We start from the raw sequence: 22565 nt of genomic DNA on the forward strand, positions 1-22565 counted from the left end.
GTTTTAAGAGTCTCACCACAATAAAGTAATAATTTCAAACGCACCTCGGAATAACCCAGAGGTTACTAAGTAAGAACATTTATATATTTACTCATAATATAGGAATTAAGTAATCAATAAAACTACCACTGTAAAAATTTTGTATGAAACAATTATTTTCTTTTCTAATATATTGGGTTAAAAAGAGAATCATTATTAATTATTTTTCAAACTAAACCTGGGTGTATTAAAATTAGAGAAGGTCAAGTGCATTTTAGATTAGATAAACTTCTCTCGAGAGGTGATTACCGCCCGCTTCTTACTTTCACAATTTAAGTTCCCGGGTCAATATTCATTGCCAAGCTTCTTACTCACTATGACATTCGTATAGTAAAAGGGACAGCAATAAAGTATCTGTATCTTTACCGGTCGAGATATTCAGGTACACGGTAATAAAAGAAGGTAAACGCTTCTTTTGTTATCTTAAAAACAACAATTACATGAAAAAAGATTAACTGTCAATCGTAACATGAAATAACAGTACGCTACTACACAATACTAATAAAGAATTGAATAGCGGAATTTTGTTGACTAGCAGAAGATGTCAAGTTGGCTTCAAACGAAATGCAACAGATTACCTGCCATGCAGTAAATGTAATGCTTACTTTTCTAAACAAACTCTTCGCATCCATGTTAAAAAATGTATTCCTGAGCACGAAACTGGAGTTCATGATATACTGAGCATGAGTCGTCATAAAGTTTGTTATATTCATGAAAGAGCTGAAGAATTATTACGTAAATCGATTTTTCCAGTGTTGAATGACAATGATTTAAAAAATACTATTGCGTTTGATAAAATTATTATATTGTATTGTAACTTTTTATGCGAAAAATATGTTGTAATCATGGGGTTTAGCCCAGGTCCAGTTAGCTACCCCTTTCCTCTTTAGAAAGGGCGCCACTGGGATTTTAGACACGGTGTTCCAGAAACCGGAGGAGCATGAGAAGGAAAGGACAGGGTCGTGAGAAGTCCGAGAAAGGCTGCGAATAAAACTGAGAGAAATTATTAGAAAAATATAAATGATTTATTCAATTTAAATTTCAAACTTAACAAATTTCCTTATAAACTAACTTAAATGTGAGAACCTCTCACCTACGCTAAATGGCCCTTGCCAATTTATCTTATCCCTAAATAACTGCTTCTCCGACCTCGTCACTCCGACGGAATCTTAATTCTAAATTTTCCTCGTCAACCTGACGGCATATCAATTAAACCAAATTTCACGTCAACCTGACGGATTCTCAATTAAAACCTAATTTTACGTCAACCTGACGGATTTCCTTACTCTATCATTTTCCTTACTTATCTACTACCTCGTCCACCGGACGCTAACTCAAATTCTCTAACTTTTATTGAATGTGCTAATTCTCTCAATTTTAATTCCAATTAACAATTAAATTTTCCTAACAATTCTCAATACAAAATTTATCAATCTCACAAAATTTAACACTTGTCGGTTTTCTAAATTATTCATTTCTTAATTCCAAAATTCTATCAAAATTTTTCAATTAAATTTCACTAAATATCTTTTGACAATTTTCCTTTAATAATTTACGTATTCCCAAATTTCATCAAACTACGTAATTAAAATTGTTTCCTTAAATTTAGCCAAACGGCCTTAATTTATATTTCCACAATTTCCAAGAATTTAACACATAACTATAAATGACCTTTATTCTGAACTACGCACTTTTCCGAATTTACCAAATTTTCTAAACTAATTGTTAACTAATTTTGAATATTTATAACAAAAAGACCGAATTTATTTTAATTAATTTCTTGATGACAGTTAATTGATAATTATTCTTAATTCTATTTTCTTAATTTCTAAATGACCTTGGCAAACTTAACCCGATTGGAATTTGAAAATTATGTATAGACTACTCGAGACGCTTAATTTTAATTTCAGTAAAACTTATATTGGTTAATTCAGCCTAATTGAAATACAAGGGCCTAAATAACCAATTAACCTGAAGTTCCAATTATTTCAGCCAACGATGGAATTATCCCAGAGCAAGTGAAATTTAGCAAACAGCACTTCCTTCAGCTTCTCGAGTCCGTAAATTCCTTTTCCTCCTCTATTCGATCACAATTATTTCTCGTACAAATTATGTTATTTTGATGGTAAATCACTGGGCACTGCACTACCACAAGTCTCGTCCGCCAAAAGGTGCTGTTTTGGTCTTCGCCGGCTCTTTTATAACCTCTCTCTCAGGTTCTCGAATTTTCCCATTATCTCGTTCCCGCTTAGATTTTCTGGGGAACAGCGGTGGGGACTTAGCGACCCGTACGACCCGGTGACGAGTCTTACAATTAGCTACTCACGCTCAGAAGGTACGGAGTAGTCCCTACTCACCGCGACAAGATAACAGTGACACTAGCCCCGCTCGGGAATTCAGATTCCCTGTCACAATGTTTATATCCGTCATCACAGTATGATACGTTGTAACAGGGTAAATTACCCTAAATCGATAAGTCGCCAGAGATCGATAATTAGTCGACTCAGCACTAGCGCGCCCCGATCTTCGGGGTCTTCCGTTTAGTAATTAAGAGGGGGGGGTGGATTGGGTAAGTGCTCGGGAGTCGGAGAGTGACAAAATCAGAAGAGGTTTGATAGTCAGCCGCACCGGTCACTACTCAACGAAGCAGCAGGTAATTATTTTTTCGCACGTGAATTTTCGGAACGCTGCGATGATTTTTTAAGATTGTCTTTCCAATCTTCTAGACAAGATTTCTAACGTTGGTTCTGTTACAGGAAAAACTGAACTTAGAGTCAGGACAATTCCCCGGAGTGAAAAAGAATCTAACAACCGGTACCTGGAGGACTCACCACGGTAGACAGACATCGTGGACGTAGTAAGACAATTACCCAGGTACATTATTTCATTCCGTGGGTGGAAAATAGACCGCGGTTTGTACTCGGTCTATCATTCCTCTTCTTTTCTTAAATTTTATTTAATAAATAAATCGTGGAACATTTGCTAGTTTTTGGATTGAGTGATTTTCATGGGGGTTTATACCCGGGGATCGCTCGATCGACCTTGCGGGGGAAGTTTTAATATCTAAAAGTTTTCAATCAATTAACTAACATCTAAGAAAATTTATTTAATTAATTTTTCAATAATTAACTGAGTAAAATTGATTAACTTTTGTCATTGAGAAAAATAGATAAAATTTTTTGTTCGTGAAATTTTCGTCAAGCGTCAGTTTTGTGTCGTATAAATTCCAATACCCAAGGTCAAGCAAGACTTGACTAGCGAATGTTCTAGCAAATAAATTTGACTATTTCGACTCGTGTCAAATTTTTATAATTTATAAGACGAGTAGAACGCTAGTGATAATGTTTTATATCAAGAATTAATTATTAAGAATTCTATATTGAGAATTAATTATCGAGGATAATATAGAGTGGAAAATTATTGAGAATATTATACTATAAAATTATTCCGTCAAGTGTGAATTTAATAATTTTGGGATTAAGTCCGTGAAGTAGTCAAATTGAAATTACTGAAACTTGATAATTATCGGCGTGGACATTAAGTCCTAGGAATTAGTTAATTGAGTTATAATTGTCATAGTAAAAGTTTAATCAGAATTAGTTAATTAAACTTATGTTAATAATTTTGAAGTGATTGTAAAGGTTGATATTGTGACTAAGTTAATTCAAGGCATTAAGCCTCTGGTTCTATAGGGATTAGTTCGAGGTTAATTGAAATTGATAGTTGAATTGGAATTATTGTTTTTACCAAATACTAATGATTGAATAATTTAAATATATTGTAATTAAATTAAAATCATTTTTCAAATTTAAAATTATAAAATCAATTAAGCGAGTGTGGGTTATGTGTGTCAAAAATTGTATGGGTTATGCGTGATAGAGAGTGTTAATAGTGTTAAGTGCGGTAGTCCTGTGGACTTAATTTTAAGTTGTAAAGTGTGTAAAGTTAGTTAGTTTTGGTCGTCCGGTGGACGTTAAATTTTAAGTTTAGTTCTAAGACTGGTGTGGGAGACCGTTTGTTCGAAAAAGCCCAATTAGTTCTAAGACAGGTGTGGGAGACCGTTTGTTCGAAAAAGCCCAATTAGTTCTAAGACAGGTGTGGGAGACCGTTTGTTCGAAAAAGCCCAATTAGTTTTAAGACAGGTGTGGGAGACCGTTTGTTCGAAAAAGCCCGTCTAGTCATCGTATCGTCATTGGAAGGTTCGTTTGTAAATATCGTTTATTTCGCAGTATTCTCCGCTTCGTTAGATTATAAGTGTGTGAGTGAGCGCTTAAATTTGTTAAGTTTGTTAAATTTTTATTGTTAATAAATATCGATATATTGTTAGTTAAGATTTTATTATTCAACAGCACCTTCCTCCACTCTCTCTACCCTAAGATAAGTTTTCTCAGCTCTGGACCGGTTCCAGGAACCGTGATTAATAATCCTAGTGGCGCCCTGATAATTTTTATTGTTGTTAGTTTTGTTTAGTTATTTATAAAATTGATTAGGGGCTAACCTGAGCAGGTAAAACTGTTACAACGTTCTGATTTAAGATACCTTGGTAGGCATAAACTTGCTATCATGGAGCTAAATCCTAAAATCAAAGAATACTTTTTAATATTTCATCCTGAACAGGTTGATACTGCAATGAAAGCATTAAGAACGGAGCAAAGTGGAATCAAAAGAAACTCATACTTGACATTTCAGCTGTAGCGACGAAAATGACGACACTGGTGAGAAAAGTTGCTAAAAGATTCATATCTGAATGTATCCAAAAAAGTAAAAGAGAAAGAACAGTAGAAGGTCGAAAAATTTATGGACTCATGGAACGAAAAAATACAACAGCTTGTCAACAAAAATGCAATAGACGATCTGACATTATTAAAAAGCCAAAAAAAAATATCTCTGCCTTCTAAAAATGATATCAAGTTGTTGTACACTCATCTAAAAGCTGAAGGTGACAAAGCTCAAGCTATTTTGGAAGAAAAGTTCGATTTTTATGCTTGGAAATCTTTAACAGAATGTACTTTGATATTGATTTAAATTTTTAATAGAAAACGTGCTGGCAACATCGAACAACTAACTATGGATCAAATTGCTAATCAAGATGCTGTTGGTAAGAACATTAGTAGAGAATGTTCGATGAATTATCTAAGCCAGCTCAACAAATAGTTAAGAAATTTGTCAGGGTTTCTAATCGTGGTAAGCTTGGTCGATCAGTATCAATGTTAGTACACTCTTATATTTTGCCTTATATTGATTTGATAAAGAAATATCGTTTACGAGTTGGGGTAAAAAAAAACAAATGAATATTTTTTTGGTCGATCTTCAAGAAATGCACTGCAAATTCCTTATTTTAGAGCTTGACCTCTGATGCGTAAATTTTCTGCTGCTTGTGGTGCTAAGGTACGGATTGCTCTCCGAGGGACCAATCTAAGAAAGCATGTAGCTACTTACACAGCTATGATAGGCATCGAAGAAACTGATATAGATCGTCTAGTAGCAATTATGGGACATCATAAAGATATTCATAAGAACTACTATCAAATGCCAATACCACTAGCGGAAATGACTAAAGTAGCTAATCTCCTCGAAGTTGCTATTGGGAATGATAATGAAGAAAACGAAAGTGAGAGTAGTTCTGATGGAGAGAGTGATGATGATAACACCGAAAATGATGAGAATACTGTTAGTCAAAATCTAAATGAAACTTCTTCTAATAATGAAAAGAAGAAAAATAAAATTGTCTGTCGTCAACAAGTCCCACCTGTTTTTAAAGATAATAATAATTATGAATAAAGTTCTGATTCGGATGCTGAGGTGACTCAATAGTAGTTACGGACATTGTCTCGGATAGCGTAACTGGTAGAGCCTTTGGCGAGTAACCAAACGATCCGGGCTCGAATTCCGGTCTAGGCTGTCCGAATTATTTTTTCGGTTACTAATAATTCCTACTGAGTAGAGTCCCCCCCTCCCTTTATCCTGTATTTCCCCATTTCCCAAATTTGTCTATAATGATAAATTTAGCTATGATATATCGCTAGTCATGCTGAGTATTCGAACGACAAAATCAGCATGACTTATTCTGATAAATCATCAAGTAACAAGAAAAAAAGTCGTTTGAAATTCAAATCAAAAGTTGATGATCAAAAAGGTAAGTTTTGATATACTAATTTTTTCAACTCATTAGAATAACTTGTTTGTGTGAAAAAAAAAATCGCTTGCACGACTTTATCATCGAAAAATTAAAAATTGATAACACTTTTTTACTAATAGTTAGTTTTTAACAAGAGGATTTGTTAAAGTTAATTTACAATGTAAGTAATAATAAATTGCATACATTAATCAATTAATAATCGTGCAAACATTGACGTAAGTTTATTATTTCGAAAATAAAAAAAAAAGTTAGAAAAACGGTAGACCCTGAAGGCCATCCGTGCAACTTCCCGCTAATTTTATATCAAGTGCTTAAAACTGCACTAATGATGTTTTTTAGTTCTCCGAGCTCAACAATACAATATATATATGTTATTTTAAGCTCCTTGAGCTTAAAGAAGCAACTTTTCAGTGCGTTGGAGCTATTCGAACTCAAAAGTCTGATAAAACACAAATTTTCAAACTGCAGTAACTTTTGAATAAATGAATTGATTTTTACGCAGTTGGCAGCATTCGGTGCAATTTTTAAAGATCTATAAAGAATCTGTAAGTTTAGTTTGATCGAACCCAGAATTTCGGAGTAATTCTGGAAAAACACTTTTGTCGGTTTTCTTTCGTCAACGATAACTCACAAATTAATGAACTAATTTTGAACGGACCGACGGCGATCGACGTGATTTTTTGATGTTAAGAGTTGATTAGTTCTTGGAATCGATCGGTCGAGCTGTATGAAAGTTATTCTAAAAAATGTCAGAGTAATGTTGAAAAAATTCTTGTATCCAAATATTTCATCGAGGATATCTCTCAAACCAATCAACTGATTTTTACGTTCTTGACAGCGATCGACGCAGTTTTTTGAGCTCTGGAAATTATTCTATTTCACCAAAAACGATCCGAAAAGAAATATCGGTTATGTGAAAAAAACACTTTTTTCGGTTTTTTTTCGTTCATGATATCTCTTGAACAAATCAATCGATTTTGACTGGATTGGCAGCAATCGACGTGGTTTTTTAAGGTTAAAAGCTAATTAGTTTTTGGAATCGATCAGTAAAGTCGTTTGAAAATTATTCCAAGAAAACAACTTCTAAAAAAAATTTTTTTTCCTTTTTTTTTTGAGATTTCTCTGAATTTCTCAAAATTTGTGGCGTCTGAGCGCCTCGACGCCACCAATGGCCAAGCCCGGTACTAAAATACGCCTCGAAGCTATCATCGGCCAACACGGGAACCAACATCAGTGGCGCCAACGTACCTGATTAGTACTAAATTAATTATTATTATTATTATTATTACTAATAAGAGACGCTACAGCTGTGGTACACCAAAAAGAATTTATTTATAACAAATTGTTACTTAATACCTAAATAATAACTAACTAATAAAATACATTCATATTATTTACATGTGAGTAAATTATTGTAGCGTTAGTAAACTAGACTCCTACAAATCTATCAGTCCGAATCTGTTCAAATTTCTAGGAAATCTAAGTTTGGTGAAGCACTTTCTAATGGCACCAACCACGATAAGATCGGTACAACTGTTCAAAAGTTATAAGAGGTTTGCATACCTACACACACACACACACACACACACACACACACACACACACACACATGGCTGTTTTCGGGCTTGTCTTCACCGCTTTAAGCATGACGATTCTCCGGAGTGCCCGTCCTGCCCTGGAGCCACTGAAGATGCAGAGCACGTTTTTTTCGAGTGCTCGCGTTTTAATCCACAACGTGAGGAGCTGGAGAGGATCTTGAAAAAGAGAATTCAACCAGAGTCAGTCGTAGAAGCAATGCTGTCTTCAGAAGCTGCCTGGAACGCAACGAACACTTTTGCCACAAAAGTGCTTACAGAGCGGCGTTCCATCGAGAGGAAAAGAGCAAAAGACAGAAACTAGAAGGAAGAAATAACATCTTAACCACCAGAAGGAAGAGCGGCAGCTAATTCCTCTTCCCGCGAAGAAATGCCTTACGGCGGTACCATGGGGGATCAGAGGACAGAAGAGAAAGGGGTATAGGGTTTAGTGGGTAGGGGCGTCAGCGTCGAGTTTTAGTATGACACTGCGTCGAGTCGCCGCATATCCAGGCCAAACAACTATGCCTAGAATCAGCAAAAAGGATTCCCCCCCCCCTAAAAAAAAAAAAAAACAAACACACACACGTATGGACATCATCGTAAAAATAGTCAGAAAAGCTTCTTAGGGCTTCCAAACGTCGAGATTTGTTGAAACCTCAATTTTTGCAACACGGGGTAAAAATAATAACAGCGATTTTTCGAAAATCATTGATTTTCTTAGCGGGAAGTTAAAAATTTATGTGAAAATTTGGGCCCTTAATATTAATTTTAAGAGGTCTATTATCGTTATTTTTAATTTTAATTCATAGTTTGATGTTTACGTCAGGACTACGAAAAAATTGAAGCAAAAAATTTGTTTTTACTTATTTTTATGTAAAATTAAATTTCCTACAAGAAAGGTCTCATTAAAAATTTTTGTCAGACGAGCCGTTTCCGATTAGTTAAGCTTAACAAATTGATGTGTTTTTTTTATTTTAGATTTTTACTTTGGAATTTTGTTATTAACGAATCAATAGATATCCGAAAAAGTTCATGACAGATTTTCGAAGGAAATTTAAGCTCTACAAAAAAGGATTCTTATTATTTTAGCCTAAATTCACTCCTTCAAAAGTTATTGACGATTTCAATGAAAGAAAAAATTAAGATCTCGAGTTTTTCATTCTTAACTCAATTTTTTCCACTTAACGGAACAAAGTAACTGTGTTAATAATCGTTAAGCATCATTTATACAAAATCACTCAATACTTATCATTATTCTAACAATATTATTACAAAAATATGTAAATTTCACAATAAATAAAAATTGATTTTTGTCTCGAAGTAATTTTTGAATAAACAAATATTTAGTTGTACTGTTAAAAATGATATATTTTTAACATTTTTTACATAGACTTTTGGCAATTTTCTCCTTGAATCAACTCTAATTAACGGCCTCTGAGGAAAAATGTCTGAAATCACAGGAACTTGTTCTTAAATGAATTAGTCATTCATACGATAATTGAAAATTTCTTTCTAAAAATCTTATCTTCGATTAGAATTATATATTTTGGGATGAAAATTGTAAATATTCAAATCAATTAAAGATTCTCTTTTTCTTTTCCCCAATTATTATTAGTCTTATCTGATTCGAAGCAAAGTCTTAAAGATATTTTACAATTTAAATAAAATAAAATGAACCTACCAAGCATTCCAACTGGAAATTGATTGGGAGTTTGAAGATTTCCTATTACACTTTGAGTAACTATCCAAACATAATTTTCTCCAGTAATTTTAAGTTCTTTTGCAGCAGTTAATATATGAATAGCTTCTTCCCGAGTTGCATAGAGTAACATCACTCGTGATTCACTTTTGACTAGCTCCAATAAATCCAATGCTTCAGTCACCAATACAGCATTCAAAATAGTAAGTTTAAATGTTTCTTGCATTTCAGAAATTCGCTCTCTCACTGCTTGAATAAAATCATCGTGTCCTGCGATCTGTGATGTAACTACACTGAATTGATGCCATTTATAACGTTCCAATATACTTAACATAGCAGCAGTTTGATGTTCTAATGAAGGCGCTAGTTGTAGTTGCAAACTGCTCTGTGATGCTCGCTGTTGAATGAGAATGTTTTGAATTAGTTTTTATTTCATTTTTGGTGTTTTTGTAAGCTCAAAAAAATTATACCAATAGTTAGTCAGATTAGCTTGTTGTACAAGAATAAAAAATATCGCTTCTCTCAATATTTACCCATATTTTCATGCAGTTCAGCACTGGAACCCTTATGTTATACGGTTTTTAAATAGCATTAGGAAAATAATTTTGCATAGATTAAGTCGCAATATGCTTATTAGGGTGAGGCGAAAAATTAAATTTATTTTCTCAATTCAAAGATAAAATTTAAAGCTAATCGGAAAAACGGAAAATTTTTTAAAAAACAAAACATGATTTCATTCAATATTTTCAGGCGGATCGATGGTTTCAGAAATAAACCATCAATTTTATTGTTGGTTGTGACGAAGGTTTTTTTCGACTAAAAATCTTTAAAAACACCAAATAATTGATGGACAAGATGATTTTCAACTAAACTTTCAGCTCAATTTATCAGGTTCAAATTGACTAAGTGATGACAATGTGCAACAGAATGAAAAAACTGTATCAGCGCAAGTTATTAAATCACAATCAAGCACTAGAGTTCATTTATCAAGTATTAGTGTTCATTTTGTGTTGATTTATCAAGTATTAGTGTTGATTTATCTAGTAAAACTGAGTCAGAAAGTGATGATGAAATCAAAATTTATTAAAAAAGATGATAACGATTCACATGTCGAGTTAGACGTGAACAGCTAAGAAAATCAAATTCTAGGTATTGTCACGGAATTTCAAAATTGAATTCCGCGTCATCTTCTCTTGGATTGGTCACCGGCAGGGGGTCCGCACTGCTGTGTTAAAAAATGAAACAGAATAGTTCGACGCCGAGGGATGTTAGCAGAGATGGCATAGCATGCGCACGAGAAAATATGTATAGTACAGGCTCATCATATTATAGATTGTATACACTACATTATAAAAAGTTCCTTGCCGCGAAAACTTTTGGATTCAAATTACTCTCTCCCTGACTTATATTTTTTTTCTCCCTATTGTTGTCTATGCATCAATGCTGTTGATTTTTAATTGATAATTAATAATAATTTATAAAAATAATTAAATTTTTACGCTAAATAATATTACGGATGGTTATGAATTAAACTCCCTAAATGCAGTTTATATATACAATAACAAATTTATCGTCCATGAGCGTCGTAGCTATCGAGGAAGAGTGCGAGTCATACGACTTTGCGACTCGGGTTCAAGTCATCATCGCAGAGGTAATTTTTTTTTTTTTTTTTTTGTCATTAAATAAATAAAAAATTAGGAAAACTTGAGGAACATTTGAGCTCTCTTAGCTCAAAACTCTGATAAAAGTTACACAGAACATTATTTTTCGATTTTTCAAATCGCAATATCTTTTGAATGGATCAACCGATTTCTACGCGGTTGGCGAAATTTGACGCAGTTTTATCATCCTCATAAGTGATTTTCAGGTTTCAAGTGATCGAATCGAAAATTTCAGAATAATTCCAAAAAAACACTTTTTTGGTTTTCTTTCGTCCACGATAACTCACAAACGAATCAACCGATTTTGACCAGACTGACGGTATTCGACGCGGTTTTTTTAAGTCAAGAGCTGATTAGTTTTTGGAATTGATCGGTGAAGCCGTTTAAAAGTTATTCCAAGAAAACCGCTTTTCAGAAAATTTTTTTTTGTTGTTTTTTTGCAATTTCTCAAAATTTACCTATTCGAATCGGTTCAAATTTTCAGGAAATCTAAGTTTGGTCAAGCCCTTTTGAATGGCGCTAACCGCGATAAAATCGGTCAAGCCGTTCAAAAGTTATAAAAGGGTCACACACACACACACACACACACACACACACACACACATTCATACATACAGACATACGGACATCATCACGGGAATAGTCAGGGAAGCTTCCTAGGACCTCAAAACGTCAAGATCTGATGAGAACTCGATTTTAGAGTGAAACCAAAACTTCCCGATTTTTGAAAATTTTCAATTTTCTTAGCGGGAAGTTAAAAATTTTTTTTACAAATGAAAAATGGGGTAGTAAACAAATTTTTATAAATAATTAAAATTTTTTTATTACATAGTTATGTATTTTTTATGCTCTTAAAATTATGTTTATACGGCAAACAATTCTATTATTTTTTTTTTATTTATTAAATTATATTTGTATGTGTATTTTCCATATTTATAACGTTTATTTACATGTTTAATAACTCTATATAACAAATATACAAAAAATATGAGTACATATATACATATATACAAAGATTATATACATTTATAATTACTACAGATCGTACACATGTTTAACAACACGATTTACATAAGTACATATTTACAAACAATATTAGTACATATATTCATAATATAAATAAATAATTTCTTGAAAGTTCTTATGTTTCTCGTTGTGCAACTGTTTTGGTTTTTTGAAACTTCATCCAAGCCTTGTAAATTATGTAATTAGCATTTTTCAGGTTGTCAGTTTTTCCATCCAAATGACTATTCACAGCAGCATACCAGTCAGTTAAAAATCTCTTCACGATCAAGTCAATAACTGATTCATTCAGTTGGGCTTGATGCTCCAAACACGATGACCATTGTCTATTAATGAGGTTACGGTCCATTAACTCTTCAACTTTTAACTTCAAGATCTTACTTATTTCAGACTTGTAGCACTGGGTAACCATGACATTGTCAATGGCTGTAAGTACTTGATAGTACATAACGTCGAATGGTGAGTCGGACGCATTAAAACCTTTATTCCGCACAAAAGAAGTTTTACAATTCTTACATTCACCAACTTTTACCATTCCCTGGCTTATCTCATTGTTACGAGATAAGTGCTGAATTATATTTGGTTTTATTTTTGTCGATTCAGCTTTCGAAAACGGAATACTGCACTCGATAGTTGATGTCTCAACAGAACCATCTATATCTTCACTATCAGCTTCATTATCATCCCTATCAACAAAATCAAGATCAATTAAAAAGTTGTTGAACGTAGAAATTATATCTGACAAATCGACACTTTCGGAATCATCATGCAAAGAACGATGTTCAGTGTTTCCATGGCGTACTTTGAATCTTCCTACTTTGTCGATTAAAAAACTTCTTAAGTGCGAGGTTATTAGCCTACAAGAATGTTTTTTATTGCAGCTTCTTTACCTCAACCATCCGAACGTCCTTTCCAGATCGTCTTGATTGAAATTTCTTGGGGAGAAAGATTTGAAGCCCTAACTAGACAAGATTTTTCACAAATTCTGAAAGCCCTCTACATTTGACTTCCAGTCGGCGTCCTTGGAGGGATGAAACAGTCTTTTGTGTCTTCACTTGCGAAGATACCGGCTTGCAGTTCAGCAGCCGTGTCTCTAGCAGTGCCGATGCAAAAGGCTGTCATTTTGGGATCCCTGCGTCTACTTAGACAAATGAATTTGGCCTGCTGCACTCACTAACCGCCTTGTTGTGCGGAGTGGTGCAGCAGTAATGGATGGCGCTCAGGCAGGGCCCTCGGAGAGTCGGACTCCGGGAAAAACCCCCCCTGAGCAATTAATAACAAATAATAATAATAATAATAATAACAATAATAATAATAATAATAAATTAAAATTTTTACAAAAATTTTAAATAACCGTATCTTGCAGCAGATAGAGCCTGTATGGCAACAGATATATGAACAACGTGGCAGTAAAAGAGGCCTGTCAGGTTGCAAGGAGAACCTGATAGTGGATCGATGCGTCTTACAAGATGCGATCTACTATCAACGCAACCTGTCAATGGCTTGGATTGACTATCGCAAGGCATTTGACTCAACTCCACATGAGTTGTTCAACAAACTCGGTAGAGTTTGGCGCCAAGTTCCGTTCTCAATCTCAAACCAGACTACCGAGTGTGTATTTACCGTAAGCAGAACGGTATTTTGAGGTTGCAAATTTTTTTTTAAATTTATTTCGATTTCTTATTTATATGATGTTTTGTAATAGTAGTATATGCTCTTTTTTACACGTATTAATTGATGATTTTTTATTATCTTGATGATTTCTGTTTAAAATTATTAAAAATAATCAGCACAAACTATAGCGACCCAGATTTTTAGATTTTAACTTTTTTTTCATGTAAAAAGCGGATGGCCAGAGAATAAATAATATCAGAATGCATGTTAATCTCATGATAGATGGGATAATACAGTGAAAACCAGATATTCACAGCTTGTGTTCATAATCGCCAGGGTGCGTCAGAATAACTTTTACATAAACTGTAGATAAGAATTAGGTTTGTTGGTCACAGTTCTCAGCGTGTGGTGGCGTCGAGGCGTTTTAAGTTACGGGTCTGCCGTCAGAGGCGTGACCGAATCAACAGTACCACCACATTACACGAAAATTTAAATAGATTGATTATTTGAATTGAGCGAGAAGTCGAATGAATACTTTACTAGAAAAAGATAATGATTATTATTTGTTTTTTAAATACGATAATTTGTTTTATTATTTATCGTGAATAACAACAATAATAGTAATAATAACAATATTAATGATAATAACGACAATACTAACAATAACAATAAAGATAAAACTTGAATTAATCACAATAGTAACAATAAATTGATGATGAAAATAATAGTAATAAAATTTTTATTATTATTATTATTATTATTATTATTATTATTATTATTATTATTATTATCAAATTATTGAGCATTGAAATGTTAAATTTAAATTTACAATTATCTCTTAATTACTAAAAATGTTAAAAATTTTTTAAAAATGTATCTGAATTTAACAGCTTTCAATTGATAATTAAGTTTATTAATATTCCAAAGAGTATACGCGGCTTTTTTATATAAAATTTCATTAATTCTACTTGATACTGTACGAAAAATAAAACTGTAATTTATCTATATCTATATAATTTTATTGTTATTTAATTTCTGCGGAAAAAGGCCATGTTTAGAATTAGAAATTTTTTTCATTACAAAAAATGTTAAAATTTCTTTTTGAATATAAAATCTCTAAAATCAACTACCAAACAACTTTTCATATGTATTTTTTCTTCTAATTACGTTTTATATATTAATAATTAGTATCAATACCTAAAAGAGCTAAAATTGTTTGTGTTTGCATTCTTCGTGAAAGTAAGTCAGCTGATTAAGGTCGAAGTAATTCTGTTCGAGCGATGTACAGATGTTACGATATCTTAGTGATCGTTTCCTGTAGGTAGCACTTCAACCGAATTGAGCGGAAATTTTAAACGACGACATTCTTTACATAATACTTCCATTAATTATGAGTTTGGCGAATAGTGTTATTTACTAACATTAATATGATAATAACGATAAATAATAATAAAAATAATAATAATTATAATAATGACAATATTAACAACAACTATAAATATAATACTGAAAATAATTATAATGGTAAAAATAAATTGATGATAAAAATAATAGTAACAAGTATGTTTATCATTATTGGTATTGTTATTATTATTATTTTTTACATTATTTAGCATTGAATTATTAAATTTAAATTAAATTTACAATTACCTAAATTACTGAAAATGTTAAAAATCTAAATTACTGAAAATTTAAAAATTTTTTTAAAATTTATCTGAAATTAAAAGCTTTCAATTGACAATTTAGTTCATCAATATAAACTATTCTTCATTTCATACTGATATCATTTCGTGAAATAAGTTTATATTTTATTATGGATGGTAAGTATTCTTCTTATCACAGAAATAAAAAATCAAAAATAAGAAATTATCTTTTTATTACAAAAATATAAAATTTAAAAACTTAAATTCAACTTTTCATTTTTTAATAGCAAAAGTGCTAGGGAAAAATTTTGTTATGAAAAAATGATTTTATTTTATAAATCAGAATTATTTCGGTTCAGGCAACGTTGAATATAACTGTTTAAATTTAATTTTTTTATTCAAAAATATCTGCATAGAAACACTTCTTAACTAGAAACCTAATTCCCAATGTTTCATATTTTTGGACTACACTTAAAAATCAGTATGTTATTTTTAGTCGCTTTCAGATGTCACTACCTACGTTGTCAAATCATTTACTCGACAGCCGCTACATTGGTTAAACCAGGGCCGTACATTTTATGTTTATGCGTTTATGAATTATTATAATTTCGTTTTTATTTTCACTGTAATTCTAATTTTTTCATTTAATCTTTTATTGATCCGTTATAATATTTAGCCAGAAAAATAGTGGTTGCATAATTTAATTTTTATGCAAATATCGAAATAAGTTTATAAAAATAATTTAGTACGAAACTTATAGCAATTAAATCCATACCATTTTCGGTAAATAATTATATAAATAAAAAAATATGATGTGACTTTTTGTATTTTTATTTAGAAATAAAATAAAACACTGTAAGTAACATTTATTCGAAAACTTCATCATATGTCGATGACACAAAAGTTATCCAACATTTTTAATTTTTTGATTTTATTTGTAATCATGTTGTTAGTACTAAAAAATAATTTTAAAAAATAGCACGTGTAAGTTTTCAAATTTTTTACAGGTATAATTTTTTTATGGTAATTTTTTTAGTAGAAAAAATTATGAAATCTTTCAGCTGTTGGTTAACTTAATTGTCATCATTTATCGTGTATTCTCAATTCAAATAACGCGGTAATCGCGTACGCCCGGATGGGAAAAAAATATATTCTTAATTAAAAAAATTAATTAGCAGAAACTATAGCGGCCCAGATTTTTCGATATTGAACTTTTTTCGATGCCTAATCCAACCGCCATAGAAAAAGTAATAACACGACAGCTTATAGAAATTTCGCCAGTAGATGAATTACTCGACTTATAAATCATTATATATAAATGTCTTTCTTTATGTCCACTAATTAGCGTCGCAGTACTTCTACATTTAAATATCGTCTTACTGCACAGTTGCAGTCGTTAATGACTGTTACACACTAAATAATAAAATATGATAGTTTTTATTACTAATTGCTCATAGATAAGAAAATAATAAAAATATGCCGATGGCTACTTCGTCATTAAAGAATAAACTTATACTAGGAATTCAAATTGCTCGCGTACGCGCGCGCTTTAATCCTAACCAATAAGAAATCAGGGTCCATGTTTTCGATACTAAGCTAACTTCATTCTACCATTAATTTCAGTATATAGGATATTTTTTTTAATCTTATTTTTTAAATTTACTCCAGCATCAAATGAAATGTGAATAGGGTGCCAAGAAACACTTCTTAGCCGAACACTTTATATACAAAGTGTCAAATTGTCTCTATATCTAGCCTGAATCAAGATAATTGAAAAACCGCTTACTGAAACCCAGCGATGCAAAATGACCGCTGGTAAAATGACGTCTGGCAAAATAAGAAATAAATGTTTAACACAAAATTTTTTGACGCAATGACGCAAAATATTTTACTGTGTATTTCTTGAGTAAAATAATAATTAAAATAAATTTTATAAAATCATATGAATTATCATTTATTTTTATTTAAGACAAAAGAAAAAACACGCAGTTGTGCATAAAGCCGCAACAAAATAATCGACCAAAATGTTGCGGGTTTTTCGATAAGTGACGACGGAGAGATAACGAGCGCTGCTAACACTCAATCAGGCTTGCAATTGTAAATGGTTTTGTTTTATAATAATCGTAATCGCAATATAATTATCGTTCTGTAGTTATTATTATTTATCGCAAAGTTTTTTATGCACAATTTTTTTGTTTAAATTATGAAAATCACGTTTTAATCAAAAACATGATTTTCAGGCGAGAGTAGAGCATACCTGCGCACTTCGCGCTGGAGGCATGCAATAATAATAATAATAATAATAATAATAATAATAATAATAATAATAATAATAATAATAATAATAATAATAATAATAATAATAATAATAATAATAATAATAATAATAATAATAATAATAATAATAATAATAATAATAATAATAATAATAATAATAATAATAATAATAATAATAATAATAATAATAATAATAATAATAATAATAATCTCCCATCGGTGGGAGAGGTTTGCAGAGTTTGGAGCGGCTTCACGACCGTTTGGTCCTGGGTTTAACTCACGAAGTTGTCAATTTCACTGCAGACGAGGATGACTTTCTTATGCAAATTGTACATAAACATGAAAATGCGCATAAGGGGTCATTCTTGTATAAGGCAGCAATATATGCGGCAAGAACCCTTGGTCTTGGAGAAATAAACGCTCTTATGGAACTCCGAAAAGAGGAATTTAAGAGCGTCATCAGGAACGCCGAGGAAAAACTACTCCTTGGCGAACTGATGGACAAGTCCATGCACAGCGTGTTCTTTAAACACGTGCGTGGTCATGGCTTGTCCATCCAGCTGACGTTTTCCTTCTTAAAGTCAGCGGGCCTGATGTCCGAGACTGAAGGGTTCATATTTGCCTGCCAAGATGGTGTCATTAACACTCTTGAGTACCGTAGCAAGGTGCTCCAGGTGCAGCTTCCGGACACGTCCTGTAGGAGGTGTAGACAACATCCGGAGACGCTTATGCACCTTTTGTCGGCATGTCCAGTGCTGGCGAGAGGTGCATATATCCAGCGTCACAATGCTGCCCTGAGAGTACTGTACTACTATCTTCGTCATTGCTACGGTATTGACGTGACACCAGTGCTGCCTTATTTGCCAGGAGATATTCCCCAGGTTGTTGAGAATGACAGTTGCAAAATTTATTGGAACATGCCATTTGCAACAACCCGGCGGATAGATCACAACAAACCTGATATTGTGCTCTTCGACAAGGCCACTCGTGACATTTATGTCATTGAGTTCTCGGCCCCGGCTGAATACAACATCTCAGCCAAAGAAGAGCACAAAAGACAAATATATCAGGATCTCCTGTTTGAAATTGGCAAACTTTACCCAGGTTACCGTGTCAAGCTTGTCGTCCTGATTGTTGGCGTCCTAGGAGGGATGAAACAGTCTTTTGTATCCTCACTTGCCAAAGTTCCAGCTTGCTCATCAAAAGCTGAGTTCTTGGCAGTTAGGATGCAGAAGGCTGTTTTACTTGGTTCTCTCCGTCTCTTAAGGGAAATGACTTTGGCCTGCTGTGATCACTAACCGCCTTGTTGTGCGGAGTGGTCCAGCAGTAACGGATGGAGCTCAGGCTGGGCCCTCGGATAATCGGACTCCGGGGATAACCCCCCTGAGCATTTAATAACAAAATAATAATAATAATAATAATAATAATAATAATAATAAAAAAAAAATTATTTTTATTTATATTATATTTATATTATATATATATTATAATATAATAACCATATTATTATTATTATTATTATTATTATTATTATTATTATATATATTTAATTTACAAGCATGTATGGAATACACTCACATTTTATGCTTGTAAAGGTGGGTCCTAGGAACTCCGCCGTCCATCTTACGGCATGAAATAAATTATTTTTATTTATATTATATTTATATTATATATATATTATAATATAATAACCATATTATTATTATTATTATTATTATTATTATTATTATTATTATTATTATTATTATTATATTTAATTTACAGGCATGTATGGAATACACTCACATTTTATGCTTGTAACGGTGGATCCTAGGAACTCCGCCGTCCATCTTACGGCAATAATAATAATAAGCGGTGCTTGTTACGTGGCCTCCTAGTGGCGCACCGCGGGAAACGCAGACCGCAACATCTGGTCTGTAGGCTAACAACGTAACCGGAGCAACGGGCCAACTACCCGTTGCACCGTAATATCTGAGTTCCAAAACAGTATAATCTCAGAAGTCCTCCCCACAACCGGTCCTCTTCGGATGAGGACCAGTCATCAGGTGGGAGGAGCACACCGGACCCGATGACTTATGACGACCCCGGCGCTTATAGGATTAAGTTTAAGTGGACGGAGGAGCTTCGCGCCGATCTCTTGGTGTGCTGGCAGAACAGCGAGCCGGAGGTATCAGGGTATATGGCCCGGATGCACACACTTTGGTGTGGCATGCATCCGGAGCACAGACATTTTACGCCCAAACACCTGCGTAATTACGCCTCATACCTTCGGCATAATCGACGATCGCTGCTGCCAAATAGAAGGCAGTCTAATCGGCCTTCATTTCCAGCACCGCTACACCAAGAACGGCACCGTTTCTCCGAGGACAACGACAACCTCTTTACAGGTCGACAAGTGAGCATCTCCAAAAAGATGACTCATTCAAAACAACAGCTCGACACGGTGAACGAAGATCTCCCCACACAGCTTCAAGAGGACTCCACTCTGCTCACTGTCAACCAAGTTGTCTACGGTGCCGCGGCTTCGCTTCTGCCGATAGAGAGAAGACATTCTCTCTCCTTCGAGGCGAAGTTGAAGCTGCGCATCGCTCAACTTGGACACAAAATTGACATTTCTCGGAAACAAGTCTCCCGCATTCAGTGTGTCATAGAGTATGTTAGTACTCAAAGACCGTACACGCCAAAGTTCGTCGCCTGGCGGCAGAACTTCGAAGGCGACATCACACACTGAACAAGAGTACTCTTCTTGTCATCAAAGAAGAGTCTCTTAACAGGTTGCGGGCTCTGGTGGCTTCCAAAAAGTCACTAGAGAAAAGGCTGAAGCGGTTGATCGACAACTCTTTGTTTCGATCCAACCCTTCACGCTTTCTGTCACCTAAGACCGCTGTTCCCGAGAATTATCCATCATCTGAGCGAGTGGAAGCCTTTTGGAGTGAATTGTACGGAGATCAACCAAACGTCAACCCGGATACTCCAGCTCTGCACGACTTCGAGGCATTCTGTCGAGAACACCGACGGCAGGATATCGCCGAAGAGAGCCCTGCAGTCAGTGTGGAAGAGGTTCGCAAAGCCCTGAATGGCAGCAAGAACTGGGCTGCCCCGGGTCCAGATGGCATAAACATCTTCTGGTGGAAGAAATTTTCTTCTACACATGCTCATCTGGCCCGGATTTTTACATCATACATTCAGGGCGACGAACCAATTCCAGACTGGCTGGTAGAAGGGCGAACCGTACTCATCCCTAAAAAGGGTGACTTGTCCGACCCAAAGAACTACAGGCCTATCACTTGCTTGAATGCGGTTTACAAGATTTTTACAAAAATCTTAAATAACCGTATCTTGCAGGAGATAGAGCCTGTGTGGCAACAGATATACGAACAACGTGGCAGTAAACAGGGCGTGTCAGGTTGCAAGATCAACTTGTTGGTAGATAGATGCGTCATTCAAGACGCAATCTACTACCAACGCAACCTGTCTATGGCCTGGATTGACTACCGTAAGGCATTTGACTCAACTTCTCATGAGTTGATTCTCTATCTGCTCAAATGCCTCGGAATCAATCGCCAAACAGTGGGATGCATACAACGTACGATGCAGCTCTGGCGAACGCGTTTTCACATAGGAAGTGGAAATGCATTGCACGTAACCGGAACTGTTCAGTACAAGAGAGGCGTCTTTCAGGGAGATTCTCTGAGCCCTCTGTTGTTTTGCATCTCACTGCTGCCAATATCTGTTGCCCTCCGACAAACTCGTGGGTACTCTGCGGGGCTACCGAGTGATCGAGTATACTCGATCACTCACCAACTGTTTATGGATGATCTAAAGATATACAGTGCCAACAAAGATCATCTACAAACGGCCATCAACATCGTAGCAGAGTACACACGAGATGTCGGAATGTCTTTTGGGTTGGACAAGTGTGCGGTCATACACCTGGCGAAGGGTAAGTGCTCTGATACGGGTGGAGATGTCGAATTAGTGGATGGGAGCGTCTTAAGAGAATTAGACGCCGGAGAGTTGTACAGATATCTAGGGATTGAAGAGCGGCAAATGCATGCCGTCTCTGAAGTCCGAACAACTCTTCGCAGTGAGTATGTTAGGAGACTCCGGAAGATCTGGTCATCAAAACTTTCCGGCAAGAACAAAGTCTCAGCTACTAACATGCTCGCTGTCCCGGTCCTACTTTACTCTTTTGGGATCCTGAAATGGCCTCGAAATGAGTTGAAAGATCTCGACATCAAAACCCGTAAAGTCATCAATATGAATCAGAGCATGCACCCTAACTCATCAGTCGCCAGGATGTACCTCTCCCGGAACATCGGAGGGAGAGGATTGCAGAGCTTGGAGCGGCTTCACGATCGTTTGGTTCTGGGTTTAACATACGAGGTTGCCAATTTCACAGCAGACGAGGACGACTTCCTGATGCAATTTGTTCATAGTCATGAAAATGCGCGGAAGGGGTCGTTCTTGTATAAGGCAGCAATCTACGCGGCAAATACCTTAGGTCTCGGAGAAATAAACGCTCTCATTGAACTCCCGAAAAAGGAGTTCAAGAGCGTCGTCAGGATAGCCGAGGAAAAAAACTCCTCGGTGAACACATGGACAAGTCCATGCACAGCGTGTATTTTAAACACGTCCGTGACCATGGCTTGTCCACCCAGCTGACATTCTCCTTCTTGAAGTCAGCTGGCCTGATGTCCGAGACCGAAGGGTTTATATTTGCCTGCCAAGATGGTGTTATCAACACTCTCGAATACCGTAGCAAGGTGCTCCAGGCGCAGCTTCCGGACACGTCCTGTCGGACGTGTAAACAACATCCGGAGACGCTGATGCACCTTTTGTCGGCATGTCCTGTGCTGGCAAGAGGTGCCTACATACAGCGTCACAATGCTG

The 22565-nt window shown here is 34.7% G+C and overlaps 1 protein-coding gene across 2 annotated transcripts in view; it reads right to left on the reverse strand.

Moving 5' to 3' along the window:
- The window catches only part of Nmdar2 (glutamate ionotropic receptor NMDA type subunit 2), a 786854-nt gene that overhangs the window by 660546 nt on the left and 103743 nt on the right, over positions 1–22565 (reverse strand). For both annotated transcript variants that reach the window (XM_074237486.1, XM_074237485.1), the window contains exon 4: positions 9437–9851. In XM_074237486.1, coding sequence (XP_074093587.1) covers positions 9437–9851 — 415 coding nt within the window. The remainder of the gene's footprint in view (positions 1–9436; positions 9852–22565) is intronic.

Source organism: Cotesia typhae, unplaced genomic scaffold (assembly GCF_013202065.1).
Source record: "Cotesia typhae breed Kobodo isofemale line unplaced genomic scaffold, CoteBio_Ctyphae contig_22, whole genome shotgun sequence".
In the NCBI taxonomy this organism is placed as follows: Eukaryota; Metazoa; Arthropoda; class Insecta; order Hymenoptera; family Braconidae; genus Cotesia; species Cotesia typhae.